The 26,029-nt window shown below is 45.6% G+C and overlaps 1 protein-coding gene across 1 annotated transcript; it reads right to left on the reverse strand.

Annotated features, from left to right (window-relative positions):
• Positions 1-264: 264 nt before the first annotated feature.
• LOC146195947 (uncharacterized) lies at positions 265-25,437 on the reverse strand. Its single transcript, XM_084596302.1, has 5 exons — positions 25,190-25,437; positions 22,205-22,300; positions 2,614-2,663; positions 1,612-1,677; positions 265-431 (listed from the first exon to the last, which is right to left on the reverse strand). The coding sequence occupies exons 1-5, from the start codon at positions 25,203-25,205 to the stop codon at positions 321-323; spliced, it is 339 nt and encodes a 112-aa protein (XP_084452428.1). The 5' UTR covers positions 25,206-25,437; the 3' UTR covers positions 265-320.
• Between the last annotated feature and the right edge of the window lie 592 nt (positions 25,438-26,029).

Here is a 26,029-nt window from a genome sequence, read left to right on the forward strand (position 1 = left end):
TAGTGTCATTAGCAGACAAAAATATTCAAATAACAAAAATAAATAAAACCAGAAAGGAAATTTTAAATACACAAAAAAAAAATCTGCGAACAGTGATGCCTTAGCAATCTCGCAATGCAGTTCCGTAGTGGTCTCTGATTGTTTGAGAGGAGATCTCAAGAATACCTGCTAATACACTGGTGTCGACGCATAAACGCCGCTAACTTGGAGTCATTGGTGACAAACCTCGCACGTGGAAAATGCAGTAATACAGAATTCGGCTTTTTGTTCACGCCGAGTTTATTTACCAGTTAAAAAAAAAAGATGAAAACTGGAGCTCATCATCCGCGGCGTTTGTCTGGGCATTCCATTTCTTTCATGTCTTCACACTCTCCGTCTTGGCATTTGCCGACCTGGCAAATTCTTTTCTTCTTAATGTGGTGAGTATAGTACTGAAAAGCAACAGATGCCAGCAATATAAATTGGTCACAATTTATGTCACCATGGCTAACTGCTTCACATTAATTAAACGCTCTAAATACATCACAACATTCTGGTAGCCCGCAACGTATTATAATCCGCGTATAAGATTTGTTTAACCAGATATATTTTCTAGCCCCAGGCGCAACTTATGTAAAACAATATTAAGCAGGAACGGTGACAGCGACGAACCGTGCGATGTCCTGCTTCCCCCCAGAGGAAAGGAATCTGACCTCATTTCCTTCACCGAAATATCGGTAATTCTAATTTTAAGGAGAGATACAAAATCACAGAAAGGCTTGCCCTTCCTTCCCCTCTTTATGTCTTTATTCGAAAGGGCGCCTAAGCTGGCCTGATGGGCCACATCATCCAAAGTGTGATTCAGGTCGAGTCTCCGCATCGTACAATGGGTCTCTACGCCGGTCTTAAGCAGCATTGTAACGGCTTGCGTTGTCAAATTGGCCCTAAAGTCAACCATTTTAACAAAAAAAGAAAACTTTCTAAATCTGTGAGTATTCTTAACTCTGTCCCAATAAAATAACATGGATTGACACTGATGTCTTTATTTGGGCAATTACTGGCTGCTATCTGATTGCACGCTACGTCTGTGCGAGGCCTGTTTTTCCAAGATTCGCAAAAAAAAAAAAGGTGGAAGAGCTGTTGTTTTAACGTGCCGCCAATTATTCGTAACGTGTTCTGATAGGAAATGCCTTATACAATTCTGTCCAGATTGCTTCACAGCAAATGCCACACATGTATTAGTGGCAAGCAAGTCTGTATCGAACAGCAAATATAATTTTAAATAGCACTTGCTCTATCGCTACAGAGTGTGTGTGTCTGTGTGTGTGTGGGTGTAAGGGTGTGTGTTGGCTTTCTTTATATCTTTGTTTCTATTCAGATTGAGATTCGAACCTGCTCTTTATTAATTAAGCGCGGAGATCATAGTGTGCGATTATATTCGCGCTGTAGATTTCAAAACCACAATAGGACCGCATCTGCAGAAGCACGGGTGTTGCTCTCAATTCATACAATGCTGACCATGCAAGACAGCCATAGGCTGGGCAGAAAATGTAGCGGAAAGCGAGCATGATATTCTTCTTCAATAGTAAAAAAAAAACAAGCTTCGAAAGAATGTCGTTACGGCACTCTTACGTAGCATGGAGAGTCGTCCGGGTACGGGGTGTCCCTTCCATCTCTACACAGGGGAACTTCAGGCTTCTGCAGAATATAAAAAAATGTACATTCAGCTCTGTATTCAATGATACGATACACTTTCACATTTTTCAATCTTCAGATCTGCCGTAAACGATAAGCCACCACAGAACGCAGTATGAAAAACATTATTGTAAAATTGCTCTATGCCAACTCAGCTGAGCCAGTTTAGACAGAGCGTAAAGCAAGTGAATATTGTCTCGCCGCCGAAGCGGAAAGGGCGATGACGGGATTTACTACGCATGCACCCGGTTGCAAAAGAACCCTCACTCCAACCGGCGCTGCCCATTTGGGTTCCCAGAAGAATAGTGCCAGGAGTGGCCACCTTCCTCCGGTTTCTGTCTCGGGTTGTCAGGCGGCGAGGGCTGCCCTTTTATCTATACAAAGAATCACACTGCCCACCACTTGGCACAACTTATTAGAGCGAGCTTTTGGAGAAGCGGCGAAGGCCAATACGCTTCGCACAGGTGTGACAGCGGCTAGTCAAAGCACGTGTCATCACATCTGACGAGAGGGGTCGGGTTATCCAATGGTCGGCGCTGGGGCAGGCGCGACTGCGAAGCATGCAGATGTGGCCTAGGCTCGCCTCCTGTTCGCGGCCATTTTCATAGCTGATTTTATCTTTGGGTCTGCATTTGAAAGTGAAGCTTTGCTCTGGAAGCACAATCTATAGATCGTTCAACATTTTTCTCCGGATTCATTATCCGTCGTAGATCCAACTATGTTTCATGAACAATGTTTCTAATCTAGTGACCGTAAATTCAATTTTTTTTATTGAATAAAGAAACAGTATGCTTGCAGTTATGCCATAAATTCCAAGAAAGGATTTTACTGTGCAACTGAGCGAACAGCGCTTCGCAAGCAGAGTGCATTGTGCCACACTGAGCAGAGTCTCTGTCGGGTCTGCAAACATGAAATGCAAAAAACGAGTGCGGAGCTTACCTTCCCACGATGAATGGCTTTCTCTCGAATGGTAGTTTTTTCGTAATTGCCTAAATATAGAGACAAACCATTTAATAACCAAACGATCACTTCTGAAGATAACGCGCTACAGCAAGGAATAACTAGGATGCGATCTAGATTTTACGACCGACATTTTTTTGTATAGAAAATAATATTAGATCTTTCAAAAGCGTATTCATTTTTCAGAGTGAGAGTTCTGCTCTCTCGGTCCAAATTCACAAAACGGCTCTATCCATAATCCTCACCTTCACCCTAGGCCAAGGTTAAAATTGGAAGTCCCTGGCCTAGCTACTAGTCTATTTTGCACAGTGTGCTAAGGCCCACTAGTGTATGACCACATGACTACACGTCCGTTTAGGTACACCTGTAAAACTTTATTTTAACAATTATGTATAGTAATTAACTACAGTCAACTAGTTTATTGTATGTGATGCGGTGGCACAGTAGTTGGGGCGCTGCGGGATGCGGGATCGAATCCCGACACCGGTGGCCGCTTTTCGATGGAGGTGAAAAGCTAGGCACCAACGTGCTGTGCGATATCAGTGCACTTTAAATGCTACCAGGTGGTCGAAATTTCCTGAGTCCTTCACTACGACTCGCATAGCATCAGTGGCTTTAGGACGTTAGACTACGCAAACCACGAACCAAAAAACTAGTTGATTGGGGATCATGAAAAAAGCTGGACTTTGTGGTGCGACCTCAAGTCATGTAACATCGATAAACACGGGGAATTGGGATAGCTGCAACGGATCGTTCTAAGAAACACCATCGCAAAATATCAGAATCGAGGATAACAAAGCTGTGTTTGTCCGGTATGCTAGGTTTTCCTTGCTTTTTAGCTGATTTTTCTTAACATACATCATCGGATAGCTTATGTGGTGTATAACTGCATTGGATGTTATCATTCGCCATAAGATGTGATTAAAGCTGAAATCCACGATAAAATTCTTCATATCTAGTTGGATAGTTTGTGTTCAGCATTTTGCACTGTAATAATGCAGGTCTTAAATAACATGATTTAGGTATTCGTAAATAAAAATTGAGCTTTACTCTACAGCCTTGTCATATATGTTGGGTATTTAATGTCGAGTATAATTGCACTTTACTAACTTAAGGTTATAGGTAATTGCCTGTAATCAATCATTGTGATTAAAAAGGCCTTCTACGTTATAGGGTGAAGTGATGTATTCTTATATAGCTATCGCCAAATTGCGGGTATAAAATCATAAATATTTACTGTTATGTAGCTGATTGTGGTAATAGTTGATATCTATACTATGTATCAAGTTATATGTGTTTAAATACCTTGCAACGAGGACGACTGCACTACACGACCATTATCATGAGCCGTACTTATCCACTGCAGGCCGAAGGCCTTTCCATATTCTTCCATTAAGCCCGGTCCTGTCCTAACGTTATCCTCTTCACCCCTGCGAACTTGTTAACCTCATTCGTCCAAGTGGCATCCTGCATCCCCCTTTTATGCTTACCTCCCTTAGTAAGCAATGTAATAAAGTTTTCGACCATTGATTATCCTTTTTTTTGCAACAGATGCCCTGCGCGTGCACTTGCAATACACTCATTTTAGGCTGTCAATAACTACCGTTAATAATTCGTGTGATTAGAAATTGAACTTTATTCTACAAAATCGTCCTTTATAAATAAAAAATATATACCATCGTAACTACGGCTCGATCTCGACATGAATTTATGGTCAAGCATATGTGATTTGTTTTTATTCAGTGCTATGTGGCGGCCTGAAAAGTCACGTATTTGAAATATTTCATCAATAATAGAGCATGATAGCCATAGGTCCTGCGAAATGTACCTAATATTTGAATGCTTTTTGACATCCTTTCCTCAGCAATATATTCCGTAAGGCGCCATTCTTCAACAAGCCCCAGCCCTAAAGGGAAGCGCGAGACTCCTAGCGCGACACAACCAAGGTAGTGCACGCCCAGTTCCCTGTACATAAACGCATTCCCTCATGTCCAGAATTTATCACTAACTATCCTGTAGGTTCTCCCTCTCCGGCATATAGGCATATAGGCATATAGAATATAGTTCACAAGCGTACAGCCTGGATGACACGAGATGTGATTCATGCTAAACGAAAGTTAAAAAGGTTAAAGAAAAAGCATATCAATCCGAATAAAATAAAAGAAGCTCAGGATGTGCTTGAACAGAAGGTGAACGCAGCTAAACATTATTACTATAATACTTCATTGCCCAATTTCATTAAAAATGATCCTGATAAATTCTGGAAGCATATGAAGGAGAAAAAGAAATCAACTCCGCAATTAACAGTGGATGACACACTGATAACTGATGACACAGACATAGCGCAGCACTTTAATGAATATTCTAAAAGTGTCTTTTCAGTACGTATCAAATGTTATTACCGGGTTTTCCCAGAAGCGTGAATTTGATGCCAGTTTTGTTTCTTATGCTGGTATTGTCAATATGCTGGTAAATCTCAAAACCAAAACTACATGTGGCCCTGACGAAATACCGAATATCTTCATAAAGCGGTATTCTGCGAAATTTCTTGTTAAAATTTTTTCTGTTTCACTTTTGTCGGGGGAGCTCCCGGCTGACTGGAGGGTGGCCCGAGTTGTTCCGGTATTCAAAAAGGGAGATCGAAAAATACTCCAAAATTATCGCCCCATCTCTTTAACATCTCAATGTTGCTAGCTCGTGGAGCACATTGTGGGAAATTGCATCAATGAATTCTTGGCTGAAAACAATGTGCTTACAGAGTTTCAGAACGGTTTCAGAAAGGGTTATTCGACTGTAACACAACTGGTATCCGTAATTCATAATTTTGCGTTATCCCTCGACAATAATGGACAAATAGATGTAATATTTTTAGATTTCACCAAAGCGTTTGATAAGGTGCCGCACGACAAATTAATATTTAAACTAAGAATGATTGGCATATCTGACATTTTTGCACACTGGATTATTGCTTACCTCACTAAACGAAAGCAGTACGTTAAAATTGGCGAATGCAGCTCGGCCATCACCAAAGCGTTTGATAAGGTGCCGCACGACAAATTAATATTTAAACTAAGAATGATTGGCATATCTGACATTTTTGTACACTGGATTATTGCTTACCTCACTAAACGAAAGCAGTACGTTAAAATTGGCGAATGCAGCTCGGCCATTCTTCCAGTCACGTCGGGGGTGCCCCAAGGTAGTGTTCTGGGTCCCCTGTTATTCCTGATATATATTAATGACATCGTGAATGTTGTGAGTCCAGGTGTTCAAATCAGACTGTTTGCTGATGATTGTATTTTGTATAAAGATGTAACAACTCTACATGATCACATTGTCCTTCAAAATGATTTAAGCAACATATTAAATTGGTGCATTGAATGGGGGATGTTGATAAACGCTGACAAATCAGTATTCCTCCGTGTTACTCGTAAGAAAGCCCCGCTTGTTTTCTCTTACTCCCTTGGGTCTTCACCACTGCGCAGTACTAACAGCTACAAATACTTGGGTGTTACCTTAACTTCTACTCTGTCCTGGAGCTTACATATTAACACTATCTGCTCCTCTGCCTTCCGCAAACTAAAAAATGCACCCTCTTCCGTAAAGTTACTCTCTTACATCTCTTTCATTAGACCTAAGCTAGAGCATGCATGCATAGTATGGGATCCTCACACTAAGTCAGATATCAAGCACCTTGAGAAAATACAAAGAAAATCAGTTCGGTTTATATTTAATAAATTCGCTAGGTTTGACTGACCCTCTCAAACAATGATAGAAAATTGTATTCCCCCACTTGAATCCCGCGGAAAACAGCTGAGGCTAGAATTCCTTTCTCTCCTGATAAATAACAAGCTTGCAATAAACCATTCCCCTTATATATCTCCTGCATCAACATGCTATACGAGACATCATCATCCTGACTCACTGACACCCTATTATGCTCGAACTAACACGTTTATGTTTTCCTTTTTCCCTCGCACAATATCAGATTAGAACACTAATTTACAGATGGCTATGCATTGCGATTAATATTGTATAATTTCTTATTACTTTTGTTGTTGTTTGCTCTTTTTTGTACTCAACTATGCCCCTCTGCTTGGACCCAAGGGTCTGCAGTATGTAATAAATAAATAAATAAATAAAATAAATAAATAATGCTCCTATTGCCCCTTCCCGGCTCTTCAGTTGAGTTCAGTTTAGATTAGTCATTCAGTCGTATCAGACTCTTCGTGACTCTATAAACTATATCATGCCAAGCTGTCGCTAACTGCCTTTCGAATAACACACATTCACCTGCAATGTCTCGAGTATGCTATCTAACCATCGAGTTCGCTGCCTACCCTTTCCCTTATACCCCTCAGCCTTTTCCAGCATCAATGTTTCCTCCACTTACTTCTGTCTTCGCATGAGATGACCAATGTAGCTGAGATTTAAATTTAAAATTTGACCATGCAATTAGCAGTAAGCCAGTATCGCGCGGCTTTTACTCTACCATTAATCATTCAATCCCTGTTGTTTCAACTTTTTACTTCAATTTGGGTACCTATCCTACTGCTTTTTTTTATCCACTGGCTACTGAGCAGCAGAGGTCCTATTCTCTGCTTACTCCTTCTGTCACAAACATTGCTCGATGGCCTTGGGCATTAAGAGGTTGAAAGATAGGTCGCAGTGAATGCCTGAACATGCTCGTAGTGCAGTGCATGACTCAATAAATACGGCTACTAAATTATCCGGCCGATATTTAGAGGTTCCTAAAAACAGCGAGATCTTACATCATAATAAGCACAAGCTAACCGATATATTGAATTTGAATTTATTTAAAATTCAATATAATTTTCTAAATGTTCTACACAATAAACTTACTTAGCTAATATTTTTTATCACAACTTCTTTATTATTGCAGGATTCTTTTATATGTCAGTTTCATGCCACGATAACTTCATGGGGCCTAGTGCCCTTATTTGGTAGGTTATGGAAGCCTAGTCTTAAGGTGTAGCCTAACATAACGTTCTTATTTGATTCCTCAAGGTTACATGCCCCATACAATCTGGCTAGATAAGAACAAAATGTTGCATCCTTCTCGCGCAGCGACACATACCATTTTTTCACATTTTCCAGCTTTTTCCTCCTACTAAACATGTATAAGTGATTATAACTTCATTGGCAAGTACAACTCGCTAAAGCCAGGGCAGGCGGAATTTCTCTACCTATGAGACTAGATCTGCTCTCGGGATACCCAGCCGAATCTTTTTTTTTTCGTCTTTCCAACACTGAAAATAGTTTTGTGAAAGCGAAATAAGCTTGCCTTCCGTAGACATGTCACGTTTTGCGAACACGTAGGAGAGGAGGATAAAAGCATTTTTAATCATGTGATTTAGGTAGCCGGGAAAGAATTCAAAAGGTGGCAGCGTTGAAAAAGCTCGTGGAGAACGATGCTTGAGCAAGTGCCCAAAAGTTGCGCTCACTGGAACTTTCTTCCAAGATGTTTTTGTCTCGAACGACATTTGCGTGATACCGCAACTGTAAACCCTTCGAATTCAGCCATTACATTATCTAGAAATCTATTAAACATAGCGGGCACGCATACATTGGCGCATGGCTTTGAAATACGGCGGTCTGTATTGAGGATGAGATTATCTAGAATATATCAGCGTCGCATAAAGGTATTCAGAGAGGCTTTTTTGGGAATTGCGACGTATATCCAGAACATCGTCCTCAGACATTATGCAAGGAGCGCAAGATTTTTTTTTATGTAATGTAATCCTCATGCTGACAAAGCACAAAGCTGGTATAAAGCCAATTTAATCGTCACGTGAGTCCAGAACCTGTAACTATCACATATATTCTGCAACGTATCGACGCTTCGCTAGGAGTACATAGAAAATGATGTCACTCAAGCAAATCTTTCATTGTTTAAATGCTGAACTCGAGCCGCGGCAACCTTACAGTGACCATAACTCAGCGAGCAATGTTTGCACATGATTACTGTAAGAGCATGTGCTTCCTACGAGTTTAACTAGTTTAAAACAGCAGAGACTCCTCGTTCCTGTCATATGTGCCAGCATGCTGTTCCCTTCAATTACGCATGTAAACTCTAATCCGGGATGGCTCCTGAAATAAGGCACGCTATTCCTGCCCATCCTCATCTTCCTTTTACTTCCTCTGGACGCCATTGAAAACTTTAAATAATTTCGTGCAGTGGTGAGAGCAATATTGGATAACAAGGGTAGTGGGCCGGATTTAGGGGTGTTCTTAGAACATGGGCTCAGCATTCGACTTAATTACAATATCACTTCGGCATCAAATTTTTAAGGCTGCCGAATAAAGTGGCCGCACTGTGGACACAAATGTTTTTCTAGAGTTCGCTATTATATTTATTGGCTAGCGCATTAACAGCACACAAATCTCGCGACAAAATTTGTATTTGTAGAGACCACTTGCAGAATAGAAGTGCTAAACATTGTTCACTCACTGCCACTGTGCGGCTCATTAAACATGAGTAGAATGTGATATTGAACACTTTTCGCCATACTGGAAACAGGCACATTAGCTTGTTTTGAAAATTTACATTGTCATAACGAGATATCAATAGCTATCGTGATAACGGCTAAAGAACTTCGCAATTAATTTATTGCAGAGTAAGCGGCCTCTCTGGCATTGGTATGCTTTATTTGTCGCGTTTGATGTTCTATATTTGCTCATTTTTTGAATGTTGATTAAAGTACAATGACCGTAATTTATTTGATTTATCTAATATCTAAATAACCGCCATTGCGCTTCTATTTGCTGTTACTTAAACTGCCTGAGTGACCTTTTTCTTCTTTCTAGCACACCTTATGATCACATAAATTATCAGAAAATGAAATCAGTAAAGCATTCTTACGTAGAAAACCTGAGTTAATTTTCTGTACTGTTTTATACAGTTTCTTGCTTTTTAAGTGATGTGCCATGCTTTTCTGGGAAGTGTATAGGGAGGCCGGTAGGCTTAACAATCTGTCCTGTATAGCAGCTTTACTGCCAGTTGTCTGTGTCAAGTCATAGGGCGCAAATACGGGATTATTATTATTATTATTATTATTATTATTATTATTATTATTATTATTATTATTATTATTATTATTATTATTATTATTATTATTATTATTATTGCACTGTGATGGTCAGCACTTCAGCCATCGACATGCACCAGTGCGTTGTGCGACGAAGACAAAGAAGAAGTACGCTGGGCTCGCCGTTGCAAGGTCCTCTCCTCACAGCTCTCCATCTGAGCGTCAATAAACGCCCTATTACAATAGGTGGAGGTGCTGGGTTCACAGTACATTTGTGTTGGTACCTAAGAAAGATGGCTCCTGTCAGTTTGTGTCGACTACCGCCGGCTCAACAAGATCACGCGCAAGGACGTCTATCCTCTGCCACGACGACGCTGGCTGCGTTTCGCCTAATCACGCTGGCTGCGTTTCGACGAGCAGCCAGCGTGATTAGGCGAATGGTTTTGCTCGTATTTTACGTTCCGAAGAACAGCGTCGCAGCAGCCAAGAGCAAAACCATTCGCCTACTCACGCTGGCTGCTCGTCGAAATGCGATAAGGAGGGGTGACGTCCTTAAAAAGGAACAGCCTGGCAGACGGCGCGTCCAGCTGAGCGTGCTTTGTGAGCATGCGCTTAGCCTCATCCTGTTTCCAACTTCGCTCCGTCATATGGCGCTGACGCACAGAAAAGTCGCCGCTCGCGCACGCCAGTTAAAGATTTGGGCGAATGTACGTGAACACCGACCATTCCAATTGGGACCAAGTTCTACCATTTGTTACTTACGCATATAACACCGCGACACAGACCACTACTGGATTCTCTCCATTCTTTCTCCTTTACGGGCGCGAGCCACCCTGTACTATGGACACACTTTTTCTCTACCGCCCTGACGTTTCCGAATCTTCCCCGCTATCCGATGCCGTCACGTACGCAGAAGAATGCCGTCAGCTCGCCCGCTCTCTCACAACAGAAAATCAGTGGCAACAAAAATTCCTCCGTGATACCGGCGAAGCTTCGTCATATCTCCCGAACTCTCTGGTGTGGCTCTGGGTGCCCTCCACAATCCCTGGCCTTTCAAAGAAGTTTCTTGCTCGCTACCATGGGCCATATAGGGTCCTCCTGCAAACATCTGCAGTCAACTACGTAGTTGAGCCCGTCACGCCCTCTGCGGACTTGCGTCGCCGTGGTCGTGAAACAGTCCACGTGAACCAATTGAAGCCATTCTATGACACCGCTGTGCTTTCCGCGCCATAAGTCGCCAGGATGGCTCCTTTTTTTCCCCGGGGGAAAATGTACTGTGATAGTCAGCACTTCAGCCATCGACATGCACCAGTGCGTTGTGCGACGAAGACAAAGAAAAAGTACGCTGGGCTCGCCGTTGCAAGGTCCTCTCCTCACAGCTCTCCATCTGAGCGTCAATAAACGCCCTATTACATTATATTCTCTTTATTTACACTGAATGTTCGTAGCGTTGTATTCTAAGTAGTACTTTAGCACATATAACTTCCACTCACTAGCCTAAATTTTACATTTACTTCACTTTTTGCTTTTTCTTCTGTTCAGTGCTGTTTGTATCTTGAACGGCTTTTTATCCATTTCTATTATATTTTAAGTTTAAACTTTATATTCGAATCTTACTGTCACGAGTTAAACTCCATTTCTATTTGTATTTCATGTATTTCTAGCCTGTGTTTTAGCACACACTTGTTGCGCCTCGAGTGGTTGTTTATTTTATGTATATTTCTATATTACTATAGTCAATGACAGTTATTTGTTTGGATTTATTCTCTATCACTTTTGGTTTTCGTGATATGCTCTACAATTGTCTCACCGAGTATGCAAGACATGCTACTAATTGATTTCTTTCTCTCCGTGACTCTTTTTGTCTATTTCTCGTTTCATGTGTTCTGTCTGTATGCGTAAAACTTGTGTGTGCATTTTTTTGTGTGCTCAAGCACGAAGACCACATGGTTGTTCTTGCGCACAATAAATGAAGATTGATTGATTGAATATAATAATATTGTTACGATGAAATAGCAAAGGGGTGTTTATTTACAGTGATATGGCAGTGGGATAAGGTGAAGCCTACTAGCCCCAGGCACCAACGCTTCTTCCTCTTCTGTCCCACCATCACCATCCTTCATCGTCGTCATTAGCGTGACATTTCCCCCCTACTCAGACGAAGCCCTCTGGGCGTGTTCGTGAGTCGTGCGAGGCTGACACGGCTTCAAGCGGGCAACATGACACAGTTCGGTTTTGGCAGACCGGCGACCCGATGCTGTCAGGCGGGCTATTCCATAAGTTAAATCACTAAGGCGTTTGATAACCACATATCGGCCGTCATAATGGGCCAAGAGTTTTTGATGTAGGCCACGGCGCCGAATTGGACGCCATAGCCAGGCTAAATCCCCTACAGAGTACGTGACCCGCCGGTGACTGGCATCATATCGCACTTTAGAACGTTCTTGTGAAGCACCAGACCGTAATCGGGCGACTCTCCGAGCTTCTTCGGCGAGACAGAGGGTCTCAGCCAGGCAGGGGTCTTCACGGCTTGTGAAGGGCAGGATAGTATCCAGAGAGTAGCGTGGCGGTCTGGCATAGAGCAGAAAAAATGGACTGTACCCAGTCGTCTCATGCGTGGCGGTATTAAACGCATACGTGATGAAGGGCAGTATGGTGTCCCAGTTCCTATGCCCTGCGTCCACATACATGGCTAGCATGTTGATAAGCGTTCTGCTGGCGCGCTCAGTCAAGCCATTTGTCTGGGGATGGTATGGCGCCGAATGTCGGAAAGTTACGGCGCATAAACGCATGAGCCCTTCAACAACATCAGCAGTGAATTGTCGGCCCCGGTCAGTGATGACAATTCGTGGCGGCCCGTGTCGTAAGATGACTGAGTGCAGCAAGAAAAGCGACACCTGATGCGCCGTAGCAGATGGAAGAGCGGCGGTTTCACAGTAACGTGTGAGATAGTCCACGCAGATTACAATCCAGCGATTTCCATCCACGGACTTCGGAAACGGACCTACGAGGTCAATTCCTACTTGATCAAACGGTGCTGTCGGGGTCTTCACAGGGTGCAGCAAGCCAGACGGAGTTGCAGTTGGACGTTTGTGGCGTTGACATTGCTCGCAACTGGCAACGTATTGTTCAACCGTCGAGCGCATTCTGGGCCAGTAAAATCTTTCTTGAGCACGGTGGAGTGTTCGAACCGATCCCAAATGCCCAGAAGTTGGATCATCATGCATAACACGCAATACGTCCGTGCACAACGTCTTGGGAACTACGAGTAGGTATCGCTGGCCGACAGGCGAATAACTCTTTTTCCATAGGAGGTCATGATGCACACAAAAACGGCTTGTAGGTACGTTGGCTTGGGCAAAGAGAGGCTGCAGACTGGTATCATTTTGCTGTTCCGTTTTGAAAACATTCGTGTCGGGGAACGCTGGCTCGGAGGTCGATATATAATTGTCGAAATCGTCGCTTTCAGGTCCAGTCGTGGCCATTGGCATCCTAGAAAGACAATCTGCGTCTGCATGACGCCTCCCGCTTTTGTAAACCACGGCAAAGTCATATTCCTGTAACCGGAGGGCCCAGCGTGCGAGGCGACCACATGGGTCTCGAAGGTTCCGCAACCAACAGAGTGAATGATGGTCAGTTACGATAGTAAACGAACGTCCGTACAAATATGAACGGAAACGCTGCACAGCGAAAACTACAGCTAGGCATTCCTGTTCGGTGACTGTGTAGTTTCGCTCCGGCTTGCTCAGGGTACGACTTGATTACGCGATAACATGCTCTCGTTCATCGTGCCGTTGGACAAGGACTGCACCGAGACCAATTCCACTAGCGTCCGTGTGTACTTCTGTCATTGCAGTAGGATAGAAGTGACGTAGGATGGGTTTCGATATTAAAAGAAACTTCAGTTGACGGAATGACGCGTCGCAGTCTGGTGTCCAGTTAAAAGTAGAGTTTTTGTGGAGAAGGCACGTCAGTGGGTAAGCAACGTCAGCAAAGCGATGTATAAAGCGTCTAAAATACGAGCACAACCCTAGAAAACTGCGCAACTCCTTCACTGTCTGCGGGGGTTTAAAAGACTCAACAGCGGCAGTTTTCTGGGGATCCGGCATTACACCATCACCATTGACAAGGTGTCCTAGCACCAGCGCTTGGCGCTCTCCAAAGCGGCACTTTTTGGGGTTCAGAATTAGGGCGGCGTTGTGCAGACAATTCAAGACACGTACTAGACGGTCATTGTGTTCTTGGAAGGATTTCCCAAATATGACGACATCGTCCAGAAAGCAAAGACAAATGTCCCATTTTAAGCCGCGCAAAACTGTGTCCATAAAGCGTTCAAATGTAGCTGGCGCATTACACAGCCCGAATGGCATAACATTAAACTCATAAAGGCCATCTGGCGTTACGAAGGCTGTTTTTTTCTTATCCGCAGGGTCCATTGGAATTTGCCAGTAGCCAGATCTGAGATCAAGACAAGAAAAATAGGACGCACCAGAGAGGCAGTCGAGGGCATCGTCTATGCGAGGAAGAGGATAGACGTCCTTTTTCGTAACAGAATTTAGACGCCGATAATCGACGCAGAATCGCCACGAACCGTCTTTCTTGCGTACAAGAATAACAGGGGCAGCCCAGGGGCTAGATGACTCCTGTATCACCTTCTTCTGTAGCATGTCCTCCACTTGCTCATGAATGACTTTGCGCTCAGATGGGGACACGCGATATGGCTTTTGACGAATGGGACGAGCCGAACCAGTGTCGATGCTATGATGGGTCTGATGTGCAGGGCGAGAGGTTGGTCCATCTGTTTCAGAAAAGTCAAACATAGGCGAAAAAGGTAGAAGAATATCCACAAGAGTACGGCGTTGAGGTGAGCTGAGATCGGCGCTGATCATGCGGAAGATCGAAGTTTCATCAGCAGACAGAGGTACGGTGGCACTCGTAGCATCTGTGACCAAAGCAACGACGTGGGGCGCATCGGGTCTACAGGAGGCAAGCTTCAATCGCGTTGGTAAAACTGCGGGCTCGGACGATGAATTGATGGTCCATAACGAGGCACTACCCTGATGCATGGATATCATACAGTGAGGGATAGTTACATTTTCCTTCAGGCATGCTGAGTGAACTGCGTGCACCAAGGCCTGGAATGAAACGTTCTCAAGAAGTGGAACGGACACGGGGACGAACATGGCAGACAAGGGTGGAACTACTGTGTCTTCGGTAATACTAAAAACTTTCTTCATCACGGCCACTTTCAAAAAGAGTCTGCAGATGCGAGCCGTCAAAATGAACCTCCTGACTTCGGCAGTCTACGGTAGCGCCACAAAACTTCAAGAAGTCCATTCCTAAAATGATGTCATGCGTAGAGTGGGGTAAGACTACGAATTCGGCTTGAAAAATTGCACCACCCACAGACACTTGCGCACTACACACACCCAGTGGCCGCAACGCCTCTCCACTCACACCACAAAACGTTGAAGCACGGTCATATTCAAACATCACTTTGCGTCCCAACAAGCGCCTAAACTGATTACTCATCACAGACACAGTCGCACCCGTATCCACCAAAGCTAATGTATACACACCATCAATAAACACACGAATTTTGTTTTTGAGCATTATAGTTGGAGGGATGTTGGCACACAGCACATTTCCAGCGGCCTCACCCCCATTGGTCGCGCTGGTTAGTTTTCCTGCTGAGGATGCTGAGGCGACATGGAGCGCCGTCGTGGTGATGGAGAACTACGCGCACGGAAGGCGGGTGGTGGAGTAACAATTATATCAGATGCAGGGGAGTGGTCGCGGATATTCTGGTTATGGATGTTGCGGTAATACCCACGCTGAGTATTTGATTGTTGAAAAACAGGATTGTATTGCCGATTGTTGGGTGCTGTTGGAAGCGCCGGACGGTTATAGCGAGGTGGGAACCTACTGCGGCAGTGTCTGGCGATGTGACCTTCGACACCGCAGCGGTAGCATATCGGCGGGGAAGGTAGAAAATGCTGTTGCGAATAAGAGCAGGGAACAGCTGGGTGCATCGTAGGTCTGGCTGAATGCTCATACTGCTCAGGAATCCTGGTAGATCGAATGGAAGATCTATGTGCACTTGAGGCGACGTCATACCTTGGGGCGTCAGGCACCGACGCATTCCGGTTGGCGAAATGCATAGGAGGATAGTCAATGGAAGCTGCAACTTCAGGAGCTTGTGGGAAAGGCTGAACGGTAATCGCTTGTGGTGGTGAAGCCGGCCGTCTAGATACCCTCTGGACAGAGACTTCAGCAGATTCGTGCAGGGGAAGTGGGTTGAGCCGCAGGAGTTCTTCCCGCACGATTTGCCGGATCGTCGACGGAAGATCTATTTGGGCGTGGTCATAAAGGCTGGCCACGGTAGGCACGTTGGCCAGCCGCCCAAATTTTGGCACAATACGACGCATTTTCAGAGCTTGAAAAGCGCGGATGTGTTTAATGACATCGGAGACGGTTTCAAGGCTGTCTTTGGTGATTAAAAAGTTGTACACGTCAGCCGCGATACCCTTCAAAATGTGGCCGACTCTGTCTTCTTCGGGCATGTTGGAATTGACACATCTGCACAATCTGAGGATCTCTTCTGTATAAGTGGTACAAGTTTCATCCGGCAATTGAGCTCTTTGGGCAAGGGTCTGCTCAGCCCGCTTTTTGCTCGGTACAGAGTCACCAAAACGCTGTTTGATCTCGGTGGCAAACCGTTCCCAAGTTGTCAAATTGTCCTCGTTATTCTCGAACCATGTCATCGCCGTGTGAGTTAGAAAGAAGACGACATTTGTGAGCATGGTGATAGGGTCCCACCGGTTGTACCGACTAACTCGTTCATAATGAAGTAGCCACTTCTCAACATCCTCACCTTCCTCTCCTGCAAACGGTGGTGGTTCCCGGTAAGGCTGGCAGGGAATAGAGCTGGAGGGGGCAGGCCTGTCACCAGCCTGGCTTGAAGCGTCGCGGCTGGCACGGTTAGAATCGGTGTGGTCCATGATGTTTGGAAGCGGTGGCAGTCCAGCAAGGCGGCGACTACGTCGAAACTCGAGTTGTTCTTGCTGCGCCGTACTTGGGGATCGAACGGAGCACCTTCCACCAAGTTGTTACGATGAAATAGCAAAGGGGTGTTTATTTACAGTGATATGGCAGTGGGATAAGGTGAAGCCTACTAGCCCCAGGCACCAACGCTTCTTCTTCCTCTTCTGTCCCACCATCACCATCCTTCATCGTCGTCAATAGCGTGACAATATTATTATTTGTTACAAAGAACTACGACTTGTGAGAATTATTGTCACGGTATTGGCAACTGGGGCTAGGTTAACAGAGCCGGTACAGGTGGAATTACACGGTCCAACGTTTAGGTACGTCCTGCGAGTCCGGAGCAGATTCACTTCGTCTTTTGCTCTGAACGCCACTTCAACGTCTTTCGCTCCGAGCGCCCCCTGGCATTCCTCCCTCCTTAAGCGTGACGCACACGGCACACATGCACACAGGTGGACAAAAGCAAAAAAAACAAAAAGTTTGTAGAAGCGTTTTTCAGTTACCGCGTAAAATACGGCTTCATGCGTAGGTCATGAACTGTCTCTGGACGAGGTAGCCGACGGCCTCTCTGCTCTGGGCCATCTGGGAGCACCTCATAGTTAACGTCGCTGAGGTGCTGCAAGATTTTATATGGTCCGAAGTAACGGCAAATCAGCTTTTCTGATAGGCCACGGCGTCTAACAGGAGTCCACACTCACACCTGGTCCCCGGTGTTGTAGAAAGCTTGTTTGTGGCGGAGGTTGTACCGGCGTGAATCCTCGTCCTGTTGCTGGGCGATGTGAACGCGTGCTAGTTGGCGCGCTTGCTCAGCATCTTGCGCAAATTGCTCTGCGTTTGCAGAAAACTCGGTATCTGTTCTGCAAGGAAGCATTGCGTCCAGCATCGTTCGAACCTCCCTGCCGTAAACTAGGCGAAGCGGCGTGAAACGTGTCGTCTCTTTGACTGCCGCATTGTACGCGAATGTCACATATGGTAGGATAGCATCCCAAGTCTTGTGTTGGGCGTCGACATGCATCGCCAGCATATCCGCAATGGTCTTATTAAGCCTTTCTGTCAGCCCGTTGGTCTGCGGATGGTAAGCAGTAGCTTTTCGATGCGCCGTACCGCTGAGATGAAAGACTTCGGCCATCACTTTTGAAGTAAAGGCAGTCCCTCTGTCAGTAATAATACAGGTCGGAGCACCGTGCCGCAGCATGATCTGGTTTACAAAGAAATGCGCAACTTCAGATGCTGCCCTACTAGGTAACACTTTGATCTCGGCATATCGAGTCAGATAGTCTGTGGCGATGATTATCCAACGGTTGCCACCGGAGGAAAGAGGGAAAGGACCGAGAAGGTCCATGCCGACTTGATCAAATGGTGCGCGTGGTGGTATTATGGTCACGAGGAGGCCTGCAGGCTTTGATTGCGGAACCTTCCGACGACCGCCCCAAGGTCAATGTTACTGGCGTCGGTGTGGATTTCTGTCTCACCGTGCTCATCGAAATCGGCTAGAACAGGCGGCATTTGGAGACGGAGACGCAACTTCGTAAAAGCCGTTTCTTGCTCGTGACTCCAAACAAAAGGGGTGTCTCCCAGGGTGAGCCGAGTCAGCGGTTCAGCAAGATCAGCGAAGTTATCGATAAAACGCCAGTAATAACTGCACAAGCCGAGAAATCTGCGAACAGCTTTCTTGTCACGTGGAATCGGAAATTCCGCAACAGCAGTGAGCTTGTCAGGGTTGGGCTTCACGCCGGCAGCGCTTACGACATGACCGAGGAATTTAAGCTCTCGGTAGCCAAAGTGACATTTCTGTGGCTTAAGTGTCAAGTTAGCGGATCGAAGGGCTTCGAGTACTGACCGCAGGCGCTTAAGATGTTGTGCAAACGATTCTGCGAAGACCACCACGTCATCTAGGCAACCCTGCCATTTAAGCCTGGCGAGGACAGTGTACATCAACCACTGAAATATGGCCGGCGCGGAACAAAGTCCGAAAGGTAGAACTTTACATTCGTAAAGTCCATCGGGTGTGACAAACGCCGTCTTCTCACGATCTCGCTCATCTACCTCAATCTGCCAGTAGCCACTTTTTAGATCAATTGACGAAAAGTACTTCGCACGCCGAAGGCGGTCAAGAGAGTCGTCTATCCGCGGCAAGGGGTAAACATCCTTCTTGGTTAAGGCGTTCAACTTGCGGTAATCGACGCAAAAACGTAACGTGCCGTCTTGCTTTTTAACTAGAACGACTGGGGAGGACCATGGGCTATTTGAAGGCTGGATAACATCATCTTCCAGCATTTGTTTAACTTGTGACTTCATAACTTCGCGCTCGGTCGAAGAGACGCGGTATGGGTGCTGGTGGATTGGGCGCACATCATCAAAGGTCGCGATCTGGTGCTTGTCAATGGGAGTCTGGTGCACTTTTGACGATGATGCAAAACACTCTCTGAGTTCGAGTAACAATGAAAACAGCTGTTCACGTTGGCTCACCGATAGCTCTGAGCTAATATCGAGGTTGTCGATGGATGTGGGCGGTGGCACAGTTTCTGTGGACAAGCACTCGGAGACTTCAGATATGCGTTCCGCGAAAGCTACGGAAGTGTTCCGAAAAAGGTGTCGATACTCGTGCGAAACACTGTAAGAAGTACATTGGACTGACCACAGTTAAGATGGATCAAACTGCGAGTCACGCAGACTCCCTGCGTCAACAGTAACGAGACGTTAGTTTCGGCTATTGCGTCACCATCGTGAAGTGCATTGCATTTGACATTAACGAAGGTGCTGGTTCGGGGTGGCAGCGTGACACTGTCCGCATAAACTCGAAGCACATTGAGTGGTCTCTGTGTAGTGCTGAGAGTCACTGCTTTCTCAGTAGAAAACGAGACCTTAAAATCCCGGAGGTCAATAATTGCGCCATATTCACGAAGAAAATCAACGCCCAGAATTAGGTCACGAGAGCAGCTTTTCAGAACGAGGCAGCTTACCAGAAATGTCGACTCTTGAATTTAAACCCTGGCCGTGCACATGCCTAGAGGAGTAACTAGATGACCACCCGCAGTATGAACGTGTGTGCCAGCCCGCGTAGTCAAAACCTTCTTGAGAATCGCGGCGAACTGTCTGCTTAAAATAGAATAATCAGCCCCAGTATCCAACAAAGCTCGAACATGGCGACCATCCAGTATTACTCGTATGTCCAACGAATGCTGCTTGCGAATATCAGGCTTCTGAGTGTTTGAGTACTATGTGTCGGTTTACGCGGTATGCTCCACCTGCAATTCGTCGTTGTTGCAGGCGCGTTGTTGCGGTGTCCGTTCCACCGGCAATTCGTCGTCGTTGCGGGTGCGTTGTCGCGTCATCTGTTCCACCGGCAATTCGTCGTTGTTGCGGGTGCGTTGGTGCGCCATCGGTTCCACCGGCAATTCGTCGTCGTTGCGGGTGCGTCGTGTGGCGTCGAGGTAGCGTTATTATCGGCAACCGCGTACTTTTCCAATGCTGATGCGTAGTCTTTCCGTGTCCGCGTCGATGGGAGGTCTCCCGCGCAGCGATGTCCAGCGAACCTACCCCCTAAGGTTGCTGGTTTCAGTTTTCCCGCTGGGGGCTGGGCAATCGGCCCCGCGCTGCCCATGAGGACCTCGCAGCAGATGGCGAAGGGCGAGCCCTGGGCGACGGTGATCGAGATTCCCGCAGACGAGAAGGAACACCACGGCGCTGGTCATTGATGAAATCTTCAACGGCTCTGGGCCGTTCGCCGTAGCGAGGCCGCGGAGAATCGGCGAAAAAACCTTCGAGGCCCAGTCGACGGTAGGGACAGCGCCGATAGACATGACCCGGTTTGCCGCAGTGAAAGCATAAAGGCCGTCGGTCGGGGTTACGCCACTCGTCCGCTTTCCGTCTAGACGGTAGGGAATCCGTTACGTACTGAATCACGGGGGCCGGTGTTGTCGGTGCAGCTACGTTAGCAGGAATGAGGGTTGGCGACTGGGGTGGAGAGTATTGTAGTACCTCGGCGTATGTGGGGCGGTGACACTCAGGTGGCGTAAGAGGAGGGTCAGGGTGAGGTTCACCGCTTGGAAACGGAGGCCGGAGCGCTTGCTGCACGTCGTCGCGGACAACGCTAGCAATGGAGGTAAAGCTGTTTGAGGTGCGCCATACAGCAGTCTTAGTTTGTCGCGCACAATCTAACGTACGAGCTCCCGTAGCGCCGATGCGTCCATGTCATGCGATGGTAACTCGGCAGAGACGGAGGTGGCGTGGACGGTACGATTCTGTGTCGAAGCTCGCTGCTGAAACACTTTTTCTATCGTGGATGTTTCCTCAAGGAATTCTGCGACAGTTTTCGGTGGACTGCGCACTAGGCCAGCAAAAAGCTGCTCTTTGACGCCAAGCATGAGGTAGCGCAGCTTTTTGTCCTTGGACATTGGAGGGTCTGCCCGCTTGAAGAGGCGTGTCATGTCTTCGATACATGCCGCGACGGTTTCGTTAGGCATTTGAACCCGAGATTGGAGAGCGCGTTCGGCACGTTCGTGGCGATCTGAGCTACCGTAAGTAGCCGCAAGATGATGCTTGAACTCACTCCAGGAAGACAGCTGGTCTTCATGGTTCTCGAACCATGCACGAGCGCCATCCTCAAGGCTGAAGTAGACGTTGCGAAGCCGGGCGGCGTCATCCCAGAGGTTGAAGATAGCTACCCTTTAATAGTGCTGCAACCAGTCGTCGACGTCTTCATAGGTGTCTCCGTGAAAGGTCTTTGGGACGCAGGGGTTCTGAAACGTCACGTAATTAGGGGCCGCTCCAGGCATTTCGACGACGTCGTGGCCGCCGGTAGTCATGGCCGATGCGGAAAACTGAGGTGATAGGCCTCGTTGCCTGCGGCTGTTGCTGTGAACAGGCGTTTCCTCGAATATATGACCAGCACTCCTGTTGAGCGCAGGGGTACGGGACATCAGACCTGACCTCCACCAGATTTGTCACGGTATTGGCGACTGGGGCAAGGTTAACAGAGCCGGTACAGGTGGAATTACACGGTCAAAGGTTTAGATGCGTCCTGCGAGTCCGGAGCCGATTCACTTCGTCTTTTGCTCTGAGCGCCACTTCAACATCTTTCGCTCCGAGCGCCCCCTGGCAATATCATTATTATCACCCTGGCAATATCAACCTTCAATTACGTTAATGGTAATAGTATAAATGGATGCATAATAAAGGGGCAAATTCGCTTGTTCTCCGATATCGTTTGACTAGCAAAGCGCAAAAATGGCAGTTATGAAACACTTGGAATATGTTTGGGAATACATTATCACTTACCTTGAGGATAACAGCGCGGAACACAGGACGGGAGCACAAGATTAGAGGACGACACAACGAGCGCGACACAACGCAGCGCTCGTTGTGTCGTCCTCTAATCTTGTGCTCCCGTCCTGTGCTCCGCGCTGTTATCCTCAAGATGCATAACCATAACCAACATGCCCAAGCTGCTATTCTAGCTAATTATCACTTACGTTTCGCTTCGCAATGTATCCATAAGGTAAGCGCCAGGAAGATGCAGCCAAACAAAACCTTAGTTCTGACTTTGGCGTGCATGATGTTCCTTGCATCTGCGATTTCACCAGAACGAAACATGGCGTACATGATCATGAAAACACAGTTGCAAAGCATTCAAAAAGAAAGCTGACTTCTAGAACATCGAATATAAAGTCGTTACCAGGTGTTTTGGCACGTTTTTCTGTAACATTACTCTTGTAAAATTAATCGAAATACATATATATTTCATAGCCTTTAAACTTTCCATACAGATTTCTTTTCCACAATGTTCCAGTGAACTAGCTATGTAGCTAGAAAAATAAGAGAATTTGGCTACAGTCGGTGTTTCCTAAAAATATGTCAATAATTCAAGTGCAAGCCACCGACGTTGGAAAATAGAAATGAAATACGATTGTGGGAATTCCCTTCGTAAAAGGGAACCCAAATAGTTAATTTATATGTTAAGGAAACTTAAAGTATGCTGAAGTTCTTGTTGCTCACCATCGTTCCGCCCTCAATTTTCTAAACATCAGAAAAAATAAAAACGGTCCTGTGGAGCAGGATCATCATTGTGTATCCAAACGTAAAGGTGGCTTTACGGAGGCTAGCACTACGTGCTCAGCCGTAAAAATAATAGCAATAAATATCACAATATTTTATAGCCCATAAATCATAATGATGCGCCGTTCTAGAAATGAAGACCTGCGTTTGGCGCACGCATATTGCTTTGATGGCTCACAGAGTAAAAACGATGCACACGAAATGACGAATGGACAACGCCTCTCTTCATTGCTGGAAATTTATATACGCACCGCAAACAGCCCTGAACTGTAGTTCGGTAGGAATTATAATTTCAGGCACACCTCTCCACTTAACAATGCTTTTATGTGCCTATAACTGGACGAAGTATAAGAGATATGGCATGTGATACGTAAGCAGCATTCTTTTGCTCTTAACTATGGTACAATGTTCCAGCATTTGCAGACCTTACACTCTGCGTCCACGTAAAGCGTCGACTGATTATAGCGTGAACTCGCGAGCAAAGCAGCTCCCTTCAATGCGTCAATGCATCCTTACGGGCGCACATCAAAGCAATGTGGAGCAGTCCCATAGAAATCCGAAGGTGGTCCTTCGAATGACCTCCTACTTAGCTTCGATGTGCGGCCGCTTCGAACGTAGTGGAGCATTGAAGAGAGCTACAATCTGCTCACCTGTTTGCACCATGGGCGCACGACCATAGACCTCTTCACGCTCATATGCCATATCTGACGGTATCTCAGCGCTCTCTAGCCGCCGGCTCGGACCCGAGACGGCGGCAAATAAAGCCGGCGGCCAAGCACATTAACGGCCGCGCTGCCATGGAACGCGGTCATTGTGCCATCGGTGAAGCGGTTGTATTGTAGGGATGCTGGTAGTACGAACAACGCACATATTGGCCCGTGGCGCATCCGAAGTAATAGGCAGCTTTTTTGCAGGCGTCTAATATTGTTGAGATCGTGCGCAAACGAGGAATTGGCGTAAATTCTTTTCCCACCAGAAGCGCAGAAGACTTAGTGATCGCGAAATTACCGTGACTGATTGATATTCGAGCAGCATTTGATATAGTTATGAGTTTATTACAGAACAAATATAGCCTAGGTTCCCTGTCCAGCTTTGCTGCCCTTTCGCCACTGCGGACTTTTTGCACTGTTGTTTCCACCTGAAGATATGGAACAAAGTAATCAACTAGATGAAGACGACATCTAAAGTCCTGTTTATTGGACTGAGTGTTTTACTCGGCCGGTGTTATGCACGGGTGATTGCGTAGTTGTTCTATACAGCGTACAGCGAAACTTATGCGCCTCAGCTTGGCGCTTATTCGAACCCTGCTCACAGGAATTGTTTGCTTAGATGTGGATTGTGAAGTCGCACAAAGGATAATATTTAGTAATTGCTTAAGCGTTTTCGTCATTTTGAGCTTGTCACAAGTTTCACAGGGTGTTCCATTAACCTTAGGAGATGCATTCCGTGCTGTAAAAAATTCTAGGTGGCACTTTGAAAAACTAAACTGTGATGAGCTGAAAGCTACTATATATTGCGTGGATGTCTGGACCACTCCACTACGGCACTTATTTCTCTTATTTTTTTGCACTCCCGCCTTCCTCCTTTTCCTAACGGCTCGGTTAAGGTGTCCGCGGATAATTGTGACAGATACCGTGTCATTTCTTTCATGTAAACTAATTTGAAACATGGCTGACGCCTGTTGTACCATCTGCTTCTATATTGTGTGTGGAGCGGCGTTCGAGGAAGCGCCAGATGAATGTCGCTGCACGGACGCCTGGAACGAACGGTCGGCGGGGTCAGCTTCATATAAGCATGCATCGCCTGGTGACGTCATCACTAGTCGTGGTGTCATGTCCCAATCTTACGTCCTTATGACGTCCCTTCAGGTTATTAGTCATGACCGGATGTGATGTCACAGTGTATGACGTCGCCTTGTTATGAACGCATTTTCATACTCCTTTCGAGGCACAATATACTACCAATGATGACGTCATCAGTCATTTCAAGATATGCCATACCACACTACTGATGTCATCAATTTCAAGACACGACACAATACACCATTGGCGACGCCATTAATATTTTCAAGGTTACAATATGCTACACCACTTATGACATCATAAATCATTTCAAAGTACGCCATACTACACCACTGATGATGCCACCATTTATTTCAAGGTATGACATACTACATCACTGATGACGTCATCAAACTAAAGCGTTAGACATAGACGGACGCCATCATGGCCGCGAGAGTGATCCATTAAGGGCTTTTGCCTTAAAAAAAACGACAGTGATATAACTGGCTTTCATTCATTTTTAGCTTTCATTCACAACTCAGGCAGCAAGTCTCAGTGAAATGATAAGATGCTAAATTTACCAAAAACTAAACCAATCGATGTGCATGCAAAATTGCTTACCTATGAAAGGACCCATGTTCCCTTGCGTCACAAACCTTGTGGGAGCTGGGGCACTTCAATGGCAAAATCTAAGAGTGAAATGTATTATAAAGCTGCCGTCAGACTGCAGATAAATTTTGAGACCGATTTAATTCGTGGCTCACTAAAGAACCTATTTAACAGTTACAGTACTTGTATTTCGTGCGTACATATGTTCGGAAAAAATCACCTTCGTTTAAGAAGTCTATTACAAAGTATGAGGGGTTAACTAGTCAGCAATTCAACAGTACATTCCTAAAGGTTATCTAAGAAACCACCAAAAGCCTTCCGTAAGTAACACAAGTGCTCTAAATGAGATGGTTTAATATAACGAATTTAAGAAAATGTGGTCTATAACCGACAAATATCGTTGCTGGCGCGTTAACGAAGCACACAAATGCCAAATTAGGCGGCAGCAAAGAATATGAAAAACGTCTGCAATCAAAGACCAACCGATGTACCGTATCGAACAAAACAAAACCTACTGCGGCGATCGCTCAGGAAGCCTACTTACTGAAGCGCTTACAAGTCGCGGATTAAACTAAAAAAAAATGCATAAAGAGATACAGCTGTTCATTTTAAGATTTATTTCAAATCAGTAAGGCAATAGTTACTTAATATAGTGTAACACGTCTTTAATTAGGTTCGAAGCAAGATGCAATGCATTAATCTCTAACTCAGGGCATGCTTCGTGTTGAAGTGGTCATTATATAAGTAGCATAAAGATAGTTCCTGTAACTACTCTTATATGCACAGTCCTTCAAAAGAGGACAAACGGGCTGCTCGATTTGAACGTACACTTGCCGCTTCATGAGTAACATA

The sequence above is a fragment of the Amblyomma maculatum genome, chromosome 3 (genome assembly GCF_055883805.1).
Source record: "Amblyomma maculatum isolate TAMU_Amacu chromosome 3, ASM5588380v1, whole genome shotgun sequence".
Taxonomy (NCBI): domain Eukaryota; kingdom Metazoa; phylum Arthropoda; class Arachnida; order Ixodida; family Ixodidae; genus Amblyomma; species Amblyomma maculatum.